Here is a 20,027-nt window from a genome sequence, read left to right as displayed (position 1 = left end):
GTCGCGCTGACCAATTCCAACGCACCTGACTCGTCGCCAGTCATCTCTCAGTCTCCTATTTACATTAACGAAAGAAGTGCGGTCAAGGGAAGCGCAAGGAGTGATGGGAAGGAGGAAAGAGGGAAGAGCATTCCTCCTTCCCATCACCTTCTTCGGTCACGCTTCTCACGTGATCCAAACATACACGACTGGAGAAGAGTCAGTCAATGCAACACGAAGATTTACGCCATTTTGTTCCAAAAATTTAGTTATTACAAACTTCAACCGGCATGTTAGCTTCATCGATTAAATTTGACGTGTACTTTTGTGAAACGGCACTGATAAAAGTACAGTCTGGATTCATCGACTACTGGAAATTACGAAAAGTAATTCATTCAAAGCAGTCACAAAAAAGAAACTTCTTGTAATTTATTATAACTACCACCTGAATTTGAACACAAAGTGTTTATACTTCTACCTATTCAATAATCCTAACCTTCTCTGAGTTTTTTCTTTATCTTCTTCGATTATTCAATAATTCCAAGTACCCATCCAAGTACAATACGAAGAACTTCGATAGGTTCAACCTCTTTCCACCAAAGGCCACGTTACTCTTGTCCAGCGGACGTGTTGTTGCCCTTCAGCTGCACAAGACAGTGGCGGATCCAGACCAGACCGTCCACGGGGGACGGGGGGCGGTCATTCAGACCCTGAGATAAGGGGTGACCCGGTCGGGCCTCCCTTTGGTCTAAAAATAAGGGGGAGGCACAGGACCCCCGGCCCCTTCCCTGGATCCGCCACTGCAACGGAAAAGCAGCCTCTGGGGGAGAACGAGATTGCGATTTGTTCAACTTTATGTCACGTTCCGCCTTTGAGTATGAGCAGTAAAACACTGTAGTCCGGCATGCTCGTGGCGAATATAAGGTTCTCTAGGGGTATGGTAGGGAGACCATCAAGCCACGTGATTTCACCGGGGATAAAGTTAGAGCCACGCACTGACCTTCTAAACGGAGGAAGAGAATATTCCGCCACGATTTGCTCGTTTGTTGTCCTTACCACATACAGAGAGTTCATGTCCATTAGAAGAGTATACACGTGTCCGTAAGCTACCAGCCACTTGGAAGGCGATGCGGTGAGGACCCTGCGAATAAATGTAAGAGTATTTTACAAAAAAAAACCGCACCATTTTCCAAAGAGTTATCATCGATTAAACAATTTTATTAGCCAGTTTATGAGTAATGCAATGATAAAATATCCTCATAATCATTTTCGTACCACAATAGTGACCTGAAGCGAGGACGACGACGACGGCCGTGAAAACGTCGGTAAAAAAAATGAACTTGCGTTCTTTCAAACTTAATCGCGTATATTTGGACCCGCTCAATATGTGAAATACTGGCGACTTTTCTTGAAGTTGACTGCTTAAGGATTTTATTCAGGTTCAAAAAGAGGAAGGAAAATTCGTCGTCGCATGTCCACGTCCTCCATAAAACGGCAAATTAGGAGGTTTCACGTCGTAGTCGTGCAGTGGACGTCAAAGAAATGTACTAAAAAGCATGATGCACGTGCAAAGCTGTTGTTTTGATCATTGAGCCTATTGTTTTTTGAAGTCGTCGTTGTGCTCGTCGTCGTAGTTGCTTAAGCTCCCAAATAGTGTTGGGAATCGACCCCATCTCACGACCACTAGAAACGAACCAATAGGGAAATAACAGTCTCTAGCAGTGACCATACAATCTTTAATAACAGAGGTATCGATCGATGTACTTGAATACCGACCTTAGAGGCTGACTACTCAAGCGACCACAGGAGGACCCAAGAGTTGGTAGATAATAGCGTGCTTAAAAGATACTAGTACGAGAACGACTTTGGAATTCTAAGCAGAGCCTGTTATTATCATTTTTTTTGTTCAGAACTCTCATTCCTTCCTACTGCTGACCAGCACAAGTTGGGGACAAGGTTCCTGGGTTAGGTGATCATAGCCAAAACCACATGACCTTAATTTACAATCTCGTACTCTTATTTAGACTCACACTCCAGAGTAGTCAGATCCCTGAGGTTCCCATAACGCCCTTCTGCGCCAAGTTGCATAGAGCAAATTTATAGAAAACGTGGGCTATCTTTGCACTCATTCCCAGTGTTCCCCTTTATTGTGACCCCCCGGTCCTTGACACTTTCAACAGATTTTTGTTGAACACCTAGCGACTAACTTGGCTTTGATCCCTCCCTACTGTGCGTTGCACGCATGACTTCACATTTTTCGGGATTAAAGCGCAACTGCCACTTGTTAGCCCAATCGCTTAATCTATTCAGGTCAAGCTGTAAGGCTGGTATATCCTTATCAGCCTCATTGATCGTGCGATAGATTTTGGTGTCATAAGCGTAGATTTTGACTGTTGAAGTTATGTTTGTCGAAATATCATTTATATCAATGATAAATAAGATTAGGCTGAGTATTGTTCCTTGGTGCACGCCTGAAATCACGGGTGAACAATCTGAACAATTGCCCCTTTAACACGACACGCTAAACCAGACCTGACGATTACTGATTTTGCTTGCGAATCGCGTGACGAATTTCGCGCATGCACGATAGAAAATTGAACGGTTTTCGGCAGAGGCTACTTTTCGCACGTCAACTCACACAGCGAAAATGTAGCCTCTGCTCGCAGGGCAGCCAGTCAGATATTGGCCAATTTTTTCTCTGTCTCAAGTAACAGTCCCAGAAGTCTTTGCGAAATAGTTGAGTGGGTCCAGTTCCCTTTTCGTTTCTAAAAAGGCAAATGGGCGAATAGCTGCGAAAAGTTTGCTTCGGACCCTGAAAGGAATGGTTGTCTCGAGGATTTTTATGAACAGTACAAAAAATACGTTTTTTGAACTATCGACTTTCCTACCTTGTTATCTGTAAAGTTTTTAAGTCCCACAACAGAACTCCCGCCTCTGAAGAACAAGCAATAGTTTTCCCATCAAACTGGAGACGAGGATGTAGATGAATATTTGACTCCAATGGGCTCAGAGTTCCCAGGCACTTTTCACTGTCTTGAGCTAGTGACCAGACCTACCACGAAAAAAATACAGTACGTAAAGGACTCGTTGAATGTCTACATGTAATTATCACGCGAGGACTACTTCACAAGTATGATAACATATTTCTGGGTTGTGGTTTTACACCGTGTGGGGATCTCAAATTTGCGGGAATGTAGAGCTACAGGCCTTAGTGGAAGCAGAGGAAGACACTCAAATTACAGAGGAGGTGGAATACTCATCGTCTCGCTCGGGGAATGTCAACTGCAGATTTTTTGTCTAACTTAAGGTTTTAGGGCAGAAAGTTAAAGTTTTAACTTATAGGCGAATTTTTGCTGTCGACACTGTCTACACTTTTCCTCATTAGCATACGACCTAACACACACAAGCCGTGGCTGTATAAAAAATATATTATATGAACTGAATTTTGGAAAGTTGCTTTGATGGCTGTTCTTACCGTTTGAGTTTTAACAAATTTCTTGACAAAGCCCCCTTTAATTTACTGTTGTAATTGGCAGCCTGTTTTAGTAAGGTCTCTTTCAGGGGTAAAGTAAAGCCTGAGCCACACCTGGATTTGTCTTCTTGGGGTTTTTAATTCTAACTGTCCAACGAGCATTCCCGCTACCCCACCCCCCATCCTTGGAGCAACGATCTAACAGAATGTAACTAGAACTTAAACTTTGTTGGTCACTTTGCACTTTCAGACTTCTCAGTAAAGTCTACATGAAAAAAAAAAACTGCACGAAAAGACTAAACAGAAAAACAAACAAAAACAAAACAAACAAAACGAAAAAGACCGGGCTTTTCCCTGAAAAAGCACTAAAAAGAACGGACAAAAACTGAGAGACCATAACAAAAAATTCAAATGATCGCAGACTTAGGGCCTGTTTACATGGACGTAGGGGACCCCAGCTAGGTGAGGTAAACCGCGGCGGATCAACCCACCTATCATGTAAACGTGATCAAATTAAAATGAGAGATTATATGGACAGGCGGGTTACCCCACCCACCTGGGGTCCCCCACCTCCATGTAAACAGGCCCTTAATTAAAGGATCAATGAATGTTGTTTTCTCTCTCCGTAATTTCAATATGAGCTCTCCGTTGGCACAATTTTGTTCGTTTAACAACCGACAAGTTTAAAAAAAATCACTGAATTTTGGTTATTAAATTAATGCAGGAGAGGGTTTTAAGGATCCAATGATCTAAATCTCTACTTCCCTTTTAACAACATACCTTAATTGCACATTTGTCCATACTTAGCAGTACCAACTTGTTTTTCTTTATAATTTGAGATTCCACTTGTGATTTTCTGAGAATAACCTTTAAAAAATGGAATAGGATTCGCCATGTGTTAGTTGCAGGGGCGTAGCCGATGTTAAAAATCGTAATTAGGGAGCTTAAGCAACGATGACGGCGACGGGAACGAGAACGGCAAAAAAGCGATAGGTTTATATTACCAACCAACAACTTTGCACGTGCATCACTTTTTTTTGGTACATTTTTTTTGCCGTCGTTACACGGCTACCACGTGAAAGTGCCTAGTTTCAGGTTTTGTCAAGGACGGGAACACAAGACAACGACTTTCTTCTTCTTTTCCTGAACTTTTATACAGTCCTTAAGAATTCAACTCCCAAAAAAAATTGCCAACATTTGACGAATTAAACGAGATGGAATAAGCGCGATAAAGTTTGAGGCAGAGCGAATTTTCTTTTTAAGTGATGTTTTCGTAGCCGTCACCGTGGTTGTTGCATAGGCTCTCTAATAAAAACGGGGAACGGCTCATCTCCAGTGTAATCTAATGTATTACTCACAGCTGACGTAAAACAAAGGAAAGAAATGATCCTTAAGAACACGATTCTAAAACCAACAGAGATTATTGTGAGAAGATGAGATAATTACCTCACTGCCAAACAACGGAAATTCAATCAAGTCACCCGCGCGAGTACGATTTGGCAGAAGAGTTTGAAGGGTAGATTTGAAAAACGTGCCTAGCCTAAGAAAATTTCTAGTTACACCCCCCAGACTGCATTAATTTTGATAGAGCATCTGGCACATAGAGGCTGTAATAAGATCTATTTCTCTCTCACGTGAGAATACCGTGTCCGACGCATCTTTAAACCTTCCACTGGTGTTAAACCAAGTTATTATTATCATCATCCAACAGGTCACACAATGCTTCTGTTACATGACAACAAGCCTGTCCCAGGTGTTTAAATGGTTGAGTCTGGCGAGAGGTCAGAGGGCAGGATAAATAAGGGGGAGGAGAGAGAGAGGGTGAGAGGAGTGTCGCTCTCACCCCCTACCCTACCCCCTCACTATTTTTTTTTTCTGCTCACATCTCATGATCTGATCGACTGGAATACTAGAAAGAAAGCTGTATGGGAGACTGATAACGAGGGTTTGATTAAACTGCAGCTATTAATAAGAACTGTGTGGAAACTATAGTGGAAAGAAGCCGTAGACGTATAAGACGACTTCTTATCCGCTTCCAGGTTCTTCTTCCAAAATCCCTTGTATTTGCTTGTACAACCGTGAAAAGAAGAGGTTGAGGTTACATCACTTAGGCCTTATCTCATATACCCCCCCAAGGGGGGGTGGTGCTCTCTTACATAAGCCATATAGGTATGTGCCACCCCAAATGGTATAGTTTTTGCGCCGTTTTGGTCTCACTGGTTCCAGTTTCTTTAAATAATTAATATTATTTTCAAAATGTGCCAGTTACTGCTGTAATGGCTCAAACTTTTCTACTAGGCGGGAGAAATTGGAACACAGGCATGAATAGGCGTCAGATCAAAGGTTTCGATCAGCAGGCGTGACACTTGGCAGGTATATGGATGTGGAAAGGGCAATCAGTTCCATCCAGTGGAGTGATATTGGCGTGCTCCCTGGGGAAAATTTTAATTTGGGGAGCCCTGCATTTCAGTACATTTCTTGAGAAACCAGGAACAAATTTTAGGGATGAAGATGGGACCTTTATTTACGATTATTTGCTTTATATATATTTTGTTTGCTTTCACCCAATCAAGTCTTGTAAAAGAAAATATGGCAGATTTATTATCCCCCTTAAAATATTACTTTCTTAAGCAGCCAGGGCTTCCATAAAGACAAGACGGAATTTTTGCCAGTCATGGTGTCTGGAGAACCTTGCATTCTATTTAAAAGCTACAAATCTCACCTTTATTACCCAGTCTGTATGTCCATATCTGGTTTGTAAGCACTGCCCTGTTGACATCTTCCATATTCGGACAGTGGAATCTGCCGAGCCACTCACAACTGTGTCCTGGTCATCACAGTAATCAACTGTAAAAACTAGAGCAGATGGAAAAGGAAAAACAATAGTACTTCTGGTGATCACACATTTCAACAATTTATTATAGATTTGCAATTTGCAGAGCAGATTTCTCAAGCAGTTGATTTACTCGTAGGAAAGGATAAAAATCACAGAGTTTTAGTCTAAAATGAGGCCACCTGTTTGGGAAATTGTTGTTGTTGAAGAAAGAATTACAAAATCATGAACTTAAATTTGCTTTAGTTTAAATTAGCAAAACTGGAAACATTGTAAACTCAAAGCAAGCCTCTGAAATATTTAATTTTTGTTGCAAATCCATTGAATACAAGAGTTCTTTGTGAAATCTTCTCACGAAAAATTGCAAAATGTGCCATATGTTCTCCAATCCTCTCATAAAAAATCACAAAATGTGCTATATGATACACATTTTCTGCTGTAAAATAAGACATATCCTCATGGAAATTCTGTAATTTCTCAATACTTTTTCTCAAATTATCAGAAGGCCTGAATAAAACTGTATTTCTCTGTCTTAGATTTTAAACTGCAAGGTCTTGGTGGGCAAGTCCTATAATTATTTTAAAATAATTTCAATACACTGTAGTTCCCATGCTTGAGTTGAGAATCCTACCAGAATCCATTATCAGATAACAAAAAAAATTACAATAAATGATTTAATTGATGCCCCATCTCAAATAAACACCTCTACATTTACATGTAGTCTGATAAACACCCCACTCACAATGTTAAATTTGCATTAGATGCCCCTCTCTAATAATAATTGCCCTCTGTCTAATAAATGTCCCCCATGACATATACTTTGCAATATATACCAGCAAATTGCAAAAAGGGGCAAAATCATTTAATTTATGCAGTTTCTTGCTTGATTAACAAGGGTTTATGCATCTTGCATCTAGTTGAATGTCAAGATCAAAGTGAGGATAGGCCAATGCTGACAACACAATGACCCTGCACAAGAATTCTGATGTCAAAGTTGAGATTTGAAAGAGCAATATGGATCTCTAGAATAAGATGGCCTGGACATATCAATGGATGGACTGGATATTCTGCTATTTTATAACCTCTCTTGATATTTTTGGTCGAAAGCATTTAGTTTTGTTAAGCTTGTTACAGTTAAGAGAATAAACAGCTCTCTCTCTCTTTTAAGTGCCTCCTTTGTGTTGGACATCCCCTAATTTAAATGTGAAATACCTAGGCATCTATTAGATCATTATTAGGTATGCACTTTAAACTCTAGATTACCTGCTGCAGTGTGACCTCTGAAGCACTGTAAGACATCTCCAGTTTTCCAGTCCCACATACTAACAGTGTTATCAAATGACGCAGTAATGACTTTGTCATCGTCAAAACAAATATCTGCACATGTATGGGTTTTCAGAACATATACACAGTGTCCTGTTGTCAAGTCCCAGAGTCTCACTGACCGGTCATCAGATCCTACCAAAAGAATGACATCAGGATAGCCACAACGATGGCAAAAATTGGACAGGCTTAAAGTTAGTTGAAGAGGAGCTTATCCTCAGAGCAAACAAACAAAGAAAAACAAAGTCATCCTTCCCTGATTTCTTTGCACTAAAACTACTGCTAAATAATTTTAAAGTATCCTCAACCTTGACAAAATAACATCCAAGGGTTGCTAAGTTTTTTATCTGCACCTCCACAACCAAGACCAACCAAAACTGAAATTTTTTGCAGCGCTCTTGGAATGAAGATTCACCCTCACATGTTTACTTTACTAAACCAAAAATAATAATAATAATAACAATAATAATAATAATAATAATAATAATAATAATAATAATAATAATAAATTATAATAATAATGGCACCTATAAAGAAAAATAGGGAGCTTAAACAAAGGCATTTATAAGTGACATATGTCGACTGGCTTCTCACTTCTATAATGTCTTGACACTAACAAATTTGTATTATGAAGTGTCTTCACTCTAATGGAGACAATCTGCCCGAAAATTTGGGCAACATCACTGCCCAAGAATGCACAAAGTCCACTTGTGGTTGACATGAACCCCTTAAAACATTTTTGCTGAAGCTCCCTGCTATCTGTCTGAGGAAGGGGTGGGGAGGATCCAAATTAGAACATTCCGTTCAAAAAATAATTTTTTGTACAACCAAGCATTGGGTCACCTATTCACAACCCGTATAATCTCACCAGTTGCCAAATAATTTCCATGATAATACAAAGCAAACACCCGAGCTGTGTGACCATAAAGTTGTTTCCTCTCTACAGCTCTTTCACTTTTGAGCTTTCTTATATTTTGTATATGTAAAGAGTAAATATGCTTCCAAGATGCACTTGAATTGTCGGCAAGTTCCTCTTCGACATTCAACCCAAGTTGCTTACAAGCGTTTTGCCATACACCATCGCAGCTCAAAATAACCTTGTTCCATATCTTACTCACAAGACAACAACGGCACAAGGAAACAGGGTCCAACCATTTCAACACGTGAAAACTCAGCTCCAAAGGTAAGCACTTGAGGTAGTCTCTTTTAACTAGAAGTTCTAGTTTTGTGGATAGAAAACGAAGCTGCTCTGGTCCACATAGATTTATGATGCATTCCACTGTCGTATTTCTTTGAATATCAGTCAAAGAGTTGAACGTATCACACAGATTTTGCAGCCACATTTCGAACTTTTCCGACATTTTGTTGTTACATTTGAACATGTGCCCAGTTTACCGCGGTTTAAGCCATTGTGAGCAGCCGCTGAACGAACAATGCGTCGGCGCACTCTTTTTTAAGCGAGCAGCTGAGGGTCGGTCGAAGCCAAAGGAATGTTTGTGGAGTTGAATTCCCTGATAAACGTTAGTGAAAAAGATCCCCCCAAGGTACATTTACGTTCATAAAGTTCATTTTTATCCCTTTCTAGCCGCGATCATATGTAGAACAATGCTAAGCTACCGAATATTTGGCCACAAATGTTGCCTGGGACCGGGTCGGGCCACATGTACATGAAAATGTTTTATGCATGTGCTTCTTAGCTCCTGGCCGGAGGATGGGTGGTGGAGGGTAACTCCTTTGTGAAAGAGGCAGTTATGTCCATCGTCTTGCTTAGGGGTGTAAAACGCAGTCTTTGGTCTCAGTGAAATCAACTGTACCATTAATTCATGCTGGAGTTCCTCCCACCCCATGCTCAGCAAACAAGGTGCTCTAAGATGATGCCATTAAGTTAGTATTTGCAGCTATTTCCAGAGCAAGAGCAAACTAAGTGACCTGCTGTCACATTTTGTACCTACATGACGGCAGGTACAAAATCCAGATCACAGGTCAAAAGTGCAGGTTATCTGAGTTGTTACTGACTGGATAGAACAGTAGAACAGTGACCTGCTCTTGTGACCTGTGACCTGTGTTTTGTACCTGCCACTTTCATGGTAGGGATATGGCCATTGGGATATCGCCCCATGTAAGCACTCCCCATAATGATCACAAGTAGGGACTGCAAAAGAAGATGGGGGCTTTTTGGTACCCCAGACTTTGGATGAACTAGAAAGGATGAAGCAGCAGCATGGGTGAGGCATATTACAAGCTCTGTCAGGCAACTGGCCAACACCAATGCAATACGTACACCACTGTAAAGGCAACCTGAGATAATGCCACCCAAAAGTGAACCACGTGTAGCACAAATGTCAACAAATGTAATATAAATGTTGTAGTTAGTTTTTTATTTTTCCATTGTTTTTGGGTATGGTACGGTATGGTAATGAATTTAAAACATTGAAGGAAAAACAAAAATTAATTGAAATAAAAAAATTAACTAAAACATAAACATTCACTTATCTAGGAATAACTGTCAACCTCATTTTTCTTTTCACAGAGAAAATTTATACTACTGTCAGACTCGCAGAATGATGGAAGCTTCATTATCCATCACTTTTTAGCACTCTACATCAAAGGTAAAGATGATTTGAGCATAGCTCGGACTTATCTCATAAGACATCCTTATAATATAAAGAGCCATGAGTAACCAACATCTATGATTTAACCCCTTATAAGGTTGCTGATGCCTTTTTTACATCATTATGTTGAGTGGCATGGTCTGCGATAAATTAGTTATTAATTAATGCTTTCTCATGGTTTAATGTGAATATCCCACTCGTGACTTGATTTTTCTTTTTATGCACATGAGTCATCTGTTTTTCAGGTGGTTTTAGAGTATTTTTTGTTGCATTGGTCCAGTCCTTCTCTCATTACAACAACGTTGCTCAGAAATTAGTAAGTACTAACAGCGTGCAAAGAAAGTAGTGTCCGGTAGCCCAGGGCTAGTGGATTTTGCCATCAGGCTAGTGAATTCTGTTCTTAACTTGTCCAATGGGCAAGTGATGTTTTTTAATGAGGAATTCAAAGAAGAAGAACTGTGAAATCAATTCTGCTTGTTAAAAAGCTTTCGGGGCTAGTTGAAATAATGATAATAATTTAAACATATTTATACAGGATTGCTGCATCAGTTTTAAGAAAAATCTGTGAAAAATTACAAATAAAAAATGAAAAAATGAAATGAAATTAAAAAAATTAACAATATGGATAAAGATCAAATTACTATAATACAAAATAGTTACACTAAAAGGAAGATTCGAACAATTGTCAACCCTAAGAATTATTAAAAATTTTTCTCACCTTTGTAGAAAAAAGCGTGCTTAGTGCATTCTAAGTTAACTTTTTCTAAAATGACGTTTGGGCTAGTAAATGCTAGTTTCAGCTTGCCCGAATGGCAAGCTGTAAAAGTGATTTTATTTGCACCCTGACTAATATTAATGCGATACGACTCTCTTCGTAAACACTACTTGGTCATAATTTAAATGTACCTGTACATTTGTACAAAAATGTTCCATTTAAGTATTAAGGTTATTTTGTTAAGTCAAAACTCACAAGAACTAACAATAGTAGTGAGTCATTGAATTCTGTCTACATGTGCTGTGTTGTTTCAAGGGGGTTTTTCTATTTTCCTCCAAGGGTGTTAATCTCAGAAGTGCATGCGAGAGTGGTAAAGTGACATATATAGATGGCTTGAAGCTTTTAGCTAAGGCTTTGGCTGATGAAGATGAAGAAGATTCCTTAGAGGAAAGTACAGCAGACTCAGATTCTGGTGACAACAACCCATTTGCAAATCTCAGGTACATTGTCAACCTGAAAAAGTTAATAGGGAGTTTAACCCATTCGCCCCTGAACCGCCCGTAACCGCCCGTGCGGATCCAGGTCCTTTCTACCCATTGTGACGTCATCAGTTTTAACGGTCAAGGACAACTTTCTTCACTAACTTGTGCAGAGTGAAGAGATCTTTCAAACCATACCAGAATGAGCACAATTCAGTCAAGGACACCGGAGAAACAAGCAAAAAACCACGTGACATTGACCTGAAAATCTCCATGAAAATCTTGTCCCATTACCCACCTACCTTTCCTTTTGCCTAATCCTAAGATCCTAAAAGCTTTCCTAAAAACTCTTCCCACCAAAATCAAGCCTACTAAATGCCCAGCAAGAGAAAAAAAAATGAGGCAAGAAAAGCAAAAAAAGAAGGGAGGAGAGAAAGCGAAAAGTAAAAGTCAAGACTGCTGTGTCACTTTTAAACCCAAAAACTATGTCGAAATTTTGCTTTCTGCGCATGCCCGAACTTCGCAAACTGATATTTTGCATCTGGATCAGAAGACCGCGAAGTGTTCGACCTGTAAACCAGTTTGTGGTAAGTTTTAGCTCTTTATAGCACGACAGTGACCAGAAAACCACTCGACTAGCTTCAAAACGCGTTTTTCGGCAAAATCTCTAGGAGCGAATGGGTTAAGTAGTGATGTTTTTGAGCGACGTATGTTAGCGGGAAGTGAGCCTTTTTCTCTTTTAACATGTCTTGATACTACCAAATTTGTATTGCTACATGTAAGTGTTTTTGCTCTTATAGAGATGATTTGTTTAAAAATTTATTCATAATCATTGCTCAACAGTGCAAAAAGTCCACTTCTGGTTGATATGCGTCACTCAAAAATGTTGCGGCTTAAACTCCCTAATCAGAGCCACTTGCTGATTTAAAGCACTAGCCAGGGAGTGGTCTCTGGCATCTTACTGTTGCTATTGGGTGACTAGGAAATCTTAGCTTTTTTCATAGAAATCCTACATGTATGCTAGGCACCTTGGATTTCACAGGTCAGAGTACTAGGCTCCCTTCAATTCTTCTTCTAACCAGGGTTGTCATTAAGAGCCGGGGGCCGGGGATTCCCCGGCTACTAAGAGAGTGGCCCCCGGCTACTTTTTTGGAAAATAGAAGAAAAATAGAACCAAAAGAAATCCCTAGCCGTTTGATTCCCCGCCTACTTGTTGTGTTTACCCGGCAACTTGAAATCTTAGTGACAACCCTGTCTAACTAGCTTTTTTCTGGACAAAGGAATAACCTGCATTTTTATTTTAACTTTAAAAGATCCTGAGTATTGTTCTGGATGAATTTAAGAAATCCCACTCTACAGTCAAGTGCTTTACAACCCCTACTAGTACCCCCACTTAAAGAAGCTTTGTTACCAGTTAGTAAGTTTACTAACACTCCACACAAATGATTATTGGTAGCATGTGATCCACATAGAAAGTAAGAGGATTTATAAAGCCCAGTTATTACAGAGACCCAGTTAGCTATTGACAAGAATGGCAAAGTTACCAACAAACAAATCTCACTTGTACATGGTCAAAATGGAACTCTAGTCCGGGCCAGTTTGCATAGGGCCATTTCTGAGTTGCCCCAGCCCTGTTTCAAAGCAAGGCTATGTGCAAAGCCAGTAATATTTTTCTCGTGCAAATAAAACTCATTTTCACAAGAAAGGTTTTACACTTAGCCTCGTTTTGAAAGTGAGAGTTTTTGGACCTCTTAAACCTATGACCACTAGGGATGTAAGAGCATGCTGCCTCTTTGTCCTCAAGAATTCAGAGAATTTGGTAAATGCTTTTTTTTTATTATTTGTTATTGTTTTTCAGGAATGCTAGTTTTACCCTTCAGCCACTCTACAACAGAATCAAGTCCACCTTTGAAAATGAAAAAGAGCCTTGTCTGTTAGTCATTGATGACCTGTCCTGTCTTCTGTCCATTGGAATACATGTTCAAAATGTTATTGATTTCGCGCATTACTGTTATTCTTTGATGTGTTGCTCTACAACCATGGTAGGTTTTAAACTTAAAGGGCCGGTTATTTAAACGGAGTTAACCAGTGTTTGATAAAACCGCGTTCTAAGTCATTTTCAGTTTGCCCAACGCTTTTATCTATACACCATTTGTTGTGAACAGTTTCTAGACTAGAAAAGCACTTATCTTGAGCAGCCAGGACCAGGGTGAGTTCGGTCGTTTCGATACAAAGTCGTTTCGCTACGAACTCAAGCAGTGAAATTGCACAAAAAATTTCGATCACTTCGAGTGTAGTTTGCGGGTAAACATGAAAAACGTTTTGGCCAATGGGTGAATATCACAAAACGACTTGTATCGAAACGACCGTATACCGGACCCAGGGGCACCCAACGGCAATTTTCGGGAAAATATCTGTTCGGAAGACGATTTGAGATCTAGAATTTTCGGAGCATTTGTTGTAAAATTTCTTGCTTGCCTGCCTCTCCTGGGATTTTCGAACATCTACAAAATGGTATAATTACCCATTTTTAACGGATTTTGACCCTAAAAAAGGCCACCTAGAATTTTCGGGAGCCTTTTCCTGGCGGAAATTTTCGAGAAGGTAAGTTTTTATCCCTATAATTTTCGGATCACTCGACTTTCAGCTAGGAAATCCGAACAGATGAAAAGTTTTTAGGGGATAAAAATATGCCTATATCTACCGTTTGAATACTAAAATACGTTCAACAATGCTATGTTAAGTGGTTTTGAACTATATCCTCGTTGGGTGCCCCTGCGGACCAGGGATAAAGAGTTACCGTCACACATAATACTGAGTGTTAATGATTATGAAATAATACTGTTCGTTAATAGCCTGCAGTGCAGGCGTATTTTGGGTGGGCGAAACCTTGTTTGTGTTCGTAATATTGTTGTAGTTGCCATCTTTGATTTTATGACAGTGGAAGATTGTGGAGAGTAGAAATAGTAACCCTTACGGTAGGTGCGAGGGCGAAAGAGGGAAAGGGGGGGGAGGGGGAGGGGGAGGGGAGAAAAAAATACTCTTTTTTCTCTTCTCTCTCCCCGCCCCCTCCCCGCTCCCTTTGACTCGCCCCATCTCCTCCTCTCTTCGGGAAGTTTCAACATGGCGCTTTCGCGAGCAAATTGCGCGCTCAAAGAAAACGCCTGCACTGCAGGCTAGTTCGTTAATAGCATGATCTATTGGGTTCACTCCTTTCTGAAGCACCAAAGTGCCAAGTTAGCCAACGATATGAAGCACTACTCGCTTTCAGTTCTTTCTCTACCCTTCCCTAAAGTTGTAGGCCGGGTTTAATTTAAAGATGTGGGTAACTTTTTAAAAAAAAGTTCCTTATAATATGATAGAAGTGTCTCACCAAATATAAGTGATGTCTCAAACAACCTCCTCTCGCCTTAACATTGGTTTGAAATAAGCTCCCAACTTCACAATGTTCTTGTGGGACTGGAGCGGTGCAGACGTGTGGTAGCACACGTATTCTTCTGCCCCCTAGTCCCAAATTATTTCAAATAATTACCAAATCATGGGAGAAGACCTCCTTGTACAAGCCTTTTGGCTTTCTGAGGTCCCCTCATCACTCACTGTAAGAAGTTGTAGTGAAAATAAATAAGTAAGTAAATAAATAAACAAATAAATAAATAAATGTTCACTGCTTGTCACTTTTCTCGACGCAAGCTAGAAAGACTGTGCCGTTTTGACACTCACGTCCGTTCATATGTTCATAGCTTACAGAGAGTCTATTTAAAAAGTGGTAAACCTTAAAAAAAGTATTGAGCTATGAAACCTGTCGATTTACGGTCGTTTCGCGTACAAGTCGTTTCGCTAGCGTCCTGTTCGCTAACGTCTTAAATCATTTCGCTAACGTGCAGTGTTCATAGGCTTGTTCTCTAACTTCTTTTCGCCTTATCAATGGCTTAAAGAACGAGGTATCGGACATTTTCGTTTTATTGCTTAGGTATATACATGTGCAGTGCTCGTTTCGATTCGTAAGCGAAACTACTTTTAAAAGAATTTGGGCGGACGGGGTGTTAGCGAAACGACGCGTAGGCGAAACGATCAGTCCCCGATCTTGCCAATTCATAAACTTCGGGTAGAATAGGTACAAGCTTTTGTGCAAAGATTATTTCCGGGATCGTGTGTGCTAAACTGAAGCGTTAGTTATATGACTGGTCGATGATATCCAAGGGCAAGAATCTGTACTCCAAATCTGTTGCTGAGTTACTCCAAAGTTGATTATCTTTTGATGAGTTTCTTATTCTTTCACTTCTTAGTTAAATGGGTGCTTTGTCACATTAGTACACAATGACAGTGATGTGGAAGACGAGGAGTCACTGTTGCTATGGAAACAACTGTGTCACTATTCACACATGGAACTTCATGTCAGAGGGCTTAGCAGTGGTTACTGCAAAGACGTTCATGGTCAGGTTGGTGATCAGTACTTTCTTGTGTCTCACTATTCGTCTTCACAGTTTTTGCTTACTAGCTACAGGATCTTAAGTGATCAAGTTATTAAGTACTGAATGTTGAAATCGTTAATAATTCATAAAGTTAAAGTTATTCTGATTTTTTATAAATCCGTGCTTTTTTTTAAATATCATTGTAGATTGGATTCCCTTTTTTGCCAATGTATTCACTTCGGTTTTTAACATCTCTCAATTTTTTAAATTTTTAGAATTTTTAAGAACCTGTTATTATAATCACTGTTTGTAAATAGGCTTTTTTATCGCGATTAATGTAATTTATAGATATAAATTTTGTTTTTAGAGGGCCACTAGGGAGGGAGAATACTAGAATTCTTAGATCTTTTATTATAATTACTATTATTTTGTAAATAGGCTTTTTATCATGATTGTCAGGAGTGTAATTTATTATTATCAATTTTGTTTTTAGAGGGCCACTAGGGAGAATACTTCATAGTAATTGGTGTCACCCTCTTAAAATAAAGGTTATTATTATTATCGAGACGACAGTGCAAATGACTGCCATAAAGGAGGTTTTAAAAAAGCCAAATTATGATAATTCATGGTACTGGCTTCTTTCCCTCTGCGGTTGGCTCAGTAAACTTAGTTGCGGAGCAACCACGGAGAAGAAGTAGCCTACACCAAATTTTGTAGCTTAAGTTGCTTGTAGCTGATGGTGGCTTTAGCTTCTCTCGTGCTCTCCAAAATTCTCACTATATACCTGCGATATACGCACGCTGGACATGAACCAATTCTTCTCTTCGGCGGGAATCCTTTTCATTGTTAGACGTCATGTGATCCGGTAACCAATGGTAGCGCGCTGTTGGCGAAAAAAATCCAACCAGCCATATGTAATCTTTAAGCCGCCCGAAAGCAGAGTGTAAGTTCGCCGGAAATTTATTTTTAAGTAATGTCACCGGAATTTTTATCGGGAGCAATACACAGAGAAATAAAGTGAAAAAACCAGTTCGTGAAATTAGTCTCGTTCTTTAAACCAAATTGCGACGAAACAAGTGCAATAAATAACCAATGTATCCCATTCTTTATGCCTTGATGAGACGAAAGAAGCGCGATACATTATGAAGATATCTTGTTTTTAAGCCTTGATGAGACGAAACAGACGCGGTAAATGTATTATAGTATGTTTGGATGTTGTTGAGCATGACAAAATTTCGGGCGAGATGACTTTTCGGGCAGGTTGAGCGTAAACCCAGGCATAATACAAATCCTGTTAATTATTGGTCATGTACAGGGGCTGTGCGGCCCTGTGTTGGTTAAGGTCGAATTCATAAACTCGTTTTTGATTGTTTTAATGTGCACACAAGGCCAACCCCACTAATAAAAATGGGTACATGATCTTCTAAACATCGCGTAGATGTGGCAAGGCCCTAACTGACCGTCGCACTTTCGTTTTCTTGTGCAGCTTACCATAACACAACGAGACCAGCACAGAACGAAACACCATACAAGAAATTTACAGTTCAAGATTTTGGAGAAAAATGTGACATTTTTTGCTCCTGGAATGTCGAAAGCTGTTTTATGATGGAAGGTAACAAATTGTTTCGACCCGCAGTCGACTGCAAGAGAGCGGATAGTAACAACACCCCTCGCGGTAAAGCCTTCGCACATCTTTGTTTTCTAAAGGCTGGATAGCCTGGGGCTTTTTTATGCCTAGTCTTCATGTAGATCAGGGTGGCAAAATGCAGCAGAGCATGGTCTTGAAAAGTCTTCGGGTTGCAGGTTCTCATCACCTCACAAAGTACAAGCAGTGACCTTGGAATTCACGGAATAATGCTTCCCTACCCGGGGGCTCTACTTAATTCACATCATTCCTCAATGCCTTATGACAAACGTTAATTACGACTCCAAAAGTTAATTTAAACTTTTTCGGATCGCTGCTCGTGAACAAATATTATAACATACTTTACTTTAGATGCCCTTTGGCTAAGTGGCCTGTATTTTAGTGTTCTAGAAAGCTGTTTACACTTTAAACTGCAAAACAGTCATTAGGCTTGTTTAAATCTGAAATCGCTGCTCGCGTGGGCACAAGGAACCGAAAGCGTGGATTTTTTTTGTGCTTCCCCAAAGTTTCAGTCTCTGTTTTCACTCTCACTGCAAATCTTTTGGTGAAGAGTACTCGCATTCATGAATACCTGAAATGCGGCTGTGTTTTGTTGACTATTTGCAAGTCATATTAAGTCATTTGCGCATCGACTCGTTTATGTCTTGACTCCTCCATGTCGATTCAAAGTTTTTCGGTAAAAAATGACGTCAACAGAGGAATTTTTCACTTCATTTTCGTACGAGAAAGAAATAGAAAGAGCAGAGTGGTTTAAGAATGACTTGGATCAAGGTGGATGGAAGGAAATACACAACAGTCCCGGCAGAGTCTACTGGCAGAAGACCTTCGCTGACAGTGAAGTCCCGATCAAGATTCTCTTCAAGATCGACTTGCCTTTGTCTGCGGAATCCTACATGGAGATGTTGCACCCCAAGAATCTGAATATACGACAAAAGTGGGACCAAGTTTTCGTGGATCAAGAAATTGTAAAAACCTATCCAGATGACCAGGGCTGTGTCGTCCATCTTTCTTTACCTACTTCACGACCACTGTATAATCGCAGTTTTATGCTGTTCTTGCCAGCAACTAAAGAAATCGATTGGTTTGGTAAGCGATGCCATATCATGTTCCAAAAAGACGCCTGGCACTCGTCAAAGCCGCCAGGAGCTGATGGCCTCGTAAGGGTAACCAACGGAGGGAATTTTTTTGTAATTAGCGCTGATGAAAAGAACCCCGACTCGGCGTGCACGCTGTTTTGTCTTTCAAACAACAACTACAATGGATGGTTGCCAAAGACGTATATCGAGTGGCTAGTGTCAGGAGGAGCGATTTCTTCCTTCAATCGCTTCTTTGACTGCGTGATTGAAGGCTACGAGAAATACTTCAAACTGAAATAACTTTAATTTCCCGTACAACATCTTTAGACTTAACGTGCTCCCTCAATATCCTGATATATCTGGTTTAAAAAAATAAGAAAGAAACGTTGGATCGCACGTAACTTCAATAGCTGCCTTAGCGTTTCCGCAGCCTTGTAAAATGTACTTCTGATAACGATCAATTTCGACGTACGTTTTAAAAGAAAAATTAACGATAAAAAAGTAACACGACGTTTCGATGACTCCATGTCGTCATTATCAAATGCGAAGAAAATTAGCATTAATTAATGATATATATACAAAAAAAGAAAGTGTCAGGAATGTGTAAAATTAAATTGAGGGGTGAAAATGAAACAAACTAAAGATTAAATAAAAAGTTTCGCCCGGATGGAGTCCGCTTGAGTGTTTAATGCTAATTTTCTTCGCATTTGATAATGATGACATGGAGTCATTGAAACGTCGTGTTACTATTTTATCGTCGATTTTTCTTTTAGAATTATAAAATATACTTAACGTAAACATCGCCCCAGATCAGGGTATTAAAGGAATACTTGGATTCTGGATTCCATGCCGCGGATTCCGGATTTCAATCTATATCGGGATTCCGGATTCCACAAGCAAAATTTTGCAGGATTCCGAAGTCCGGATTTTACCCTTTATGGGGTGAAAAGCAAAAGTCAGCTGAGTCAGTGATGTACATTCTTAATCTTTATTGAAGATTGTCGCACCGTTGGAGCACTCATTTCACTAACCTGACCTAGGGAGCAGCCGTTTAAAATCAACGTTCTGTTACCTGGCAAATAGCTATTTCTTTCCTGCTCAGTGTTATGTTATGAAACTAATCTAGTTTCCTTATAATAAATAATTTCGCATTAACGTTCCAAGATACTATAGACTCATAATATTGCGACAGAGAACCTAATTGCAACGAAGGAGGAGAGGAATTGGAACGAAGGAATGTAAATAAAGAAACAAAAGGCTTCTGTGTGCAGTGAATTTGTGATTGTCTGAGCGTGAACGAAAGTGTCAGTGAATACGAAAGCGCATCAGCGCGACCGCTGCCTTTAGAGAGTTTACGCAACGACGACGGCGACGGCTACGAAAACGTCACTGAAAAAGTGAATTTGCGCTGCCTCAAACTTTATCGCGCTTATTCCATCGCGTTTAATTCGTCAAATGTTGGCAAATTTTTTCGGAGTTGA

The 20,027-nt window shown here is 39.9% G+C and overlaps 3 protein-coding genes across 3 annotated transcripts; 2 read left to right on the top strand and 1 right to left on the bottom strand.

The window, feature by feature from the left end:
• Nucleotides 1–614: 614 nt before the first annotated feature.
• LOC140946430 (F-box/WD repeat-containing protein 2-like) lies at nucleotides 615–8,989 on the bottom strand. Its single transcript, XM_073395556.1, has 6 exons — nucleotides 8,476–8,989; nucleotides 7,548–7,742; nucleotides 6,174–6,307; nucleotides 4,232–4,318; nucleotides 2,868–3,031; nucleotides 615–1,120 (listed from the first exon to the last, which is right to left on the bottom strand). Exons 1-6 carry the CDS (start codon nucleotides 8,987–8,989, stop codon nucleotides 838–840), a joined length of 1,377 nt encoding a protein of 458 aa, XP_073251657.1. The 3' UTR covers nucleotides 615–837.
• Nucleotides 8,990–9,062: 73 nt separating this feature from the next.
• On the top strand, nucleotides 9,063–18,014 carry LOC140946734 (elongator complex protein 6-like). Its single transcript, XM_073395841.1, has 7 exons — nucleotides 9,063–9,151; nucleotides 10,138–10,216; nucleotides 10,465–10,535; nucleotides 11,274–11,434; nucleotides 13,272–13,455; nucleotides 15,700–15,852; nucleotides 17,312–18,014. The coding sequence occupies exons 1-7, from the start codon at nucleotides 9,098–9,100 to the stop codon at nucleotides 17,429–17,431; spliced, it is 822 nt and encodes a 273-aa protein (XP_073251942.1). The 5' UTR covers nucleotides 9,063–9,097; the 3' UTR covers nucleotides 17,432–18,014.
• Nucleotides 18,015–18,089: 75 nt separating this feature from the next.
• Nucleotides 18,090–19,812, top strand: LOC140946735 (uncharacterized). The gene has a single exon (XM_073395842.1). The coding sequence runs from the start codon at nucleotides 18,154–18,156 to the stop codon at nucleotides 18,844–18,846; it is 693 nt and encodes a 230-aa protein (XP_073251943.1). The 5' UTR covers nucleotides 18,090–18,153; the 3' UTR covers nucleotides 18,847–19,812.
• Nucleotides 19,813–20,027: the final 215 nt, after the last annotated feature.

Source organism: Porites lutea, chromosome 8 (assembly GCF_958299795.1).
Source record: "Porites lutea chromosome 8, jaPorLute2.1, whole genome shotgun sequence".
Classification (NCBI taxonomy): domain Eukaryota; kingdom Metazoa; phylum Cnidaria; class Anthozoa; order Scleractinia; family Poritidae; genus Porites; species Porites lutea.
Note: the sequence above shows the minus strand (reverse complement) of the source record. Positions and strands in the feature narration are given on the sequence as shown.

Coding starts and splice junctions, on each gene's coding strand:
- LOC140946735 (XM_073395842.1), top strand. CDS start 18,154: ATGACGTCAACAGAGGAATTTTTCACTTCATTTTCGTACGAGAAAGAA.
- LOC140946734 (XM_073395841.1), top strand. CDS start 9,098: ATGTTTGTGGAGTTGAATTCCCTGATAAACGTTAGTGAAAAAGATCCC. Junction 10,217..10,464: donor TTTAGCACTCTACATCAAAG/GTAAAGATGATT, acceptor TCTGTTTTTCAG/GTGGTTTTAGAGTATTTTTT. Junction 13,456..15,699: donor TGTGTTGCTCTACAACCATG/GTAGGTTTTAAA, acceptor TTCACTTCTTAG/TTAAATGGGTGCTTTGTCAC.
- LOC140946430 (XM_073395556.1), bottom strand. CDS start 8,989: ATGTTCAAATGTAACAACAAAATGTCGGAAAAGTTCGAAATGTGGCTG. Junction 3,032..4,231: donor TGGACAAATGTGCAATTAAG/GTATGTTGTTAA, acceptor TTTTCGTGGTAG/GTCTGGTCACTAGCTCAAGA. Junction 1,121..2,867: donor AAAACTTTACAGATAACAAG/GTAGGAAAGTCG, acceptor ATTTATTCGCAG/GGTCCTCACCGCATCGCCTT.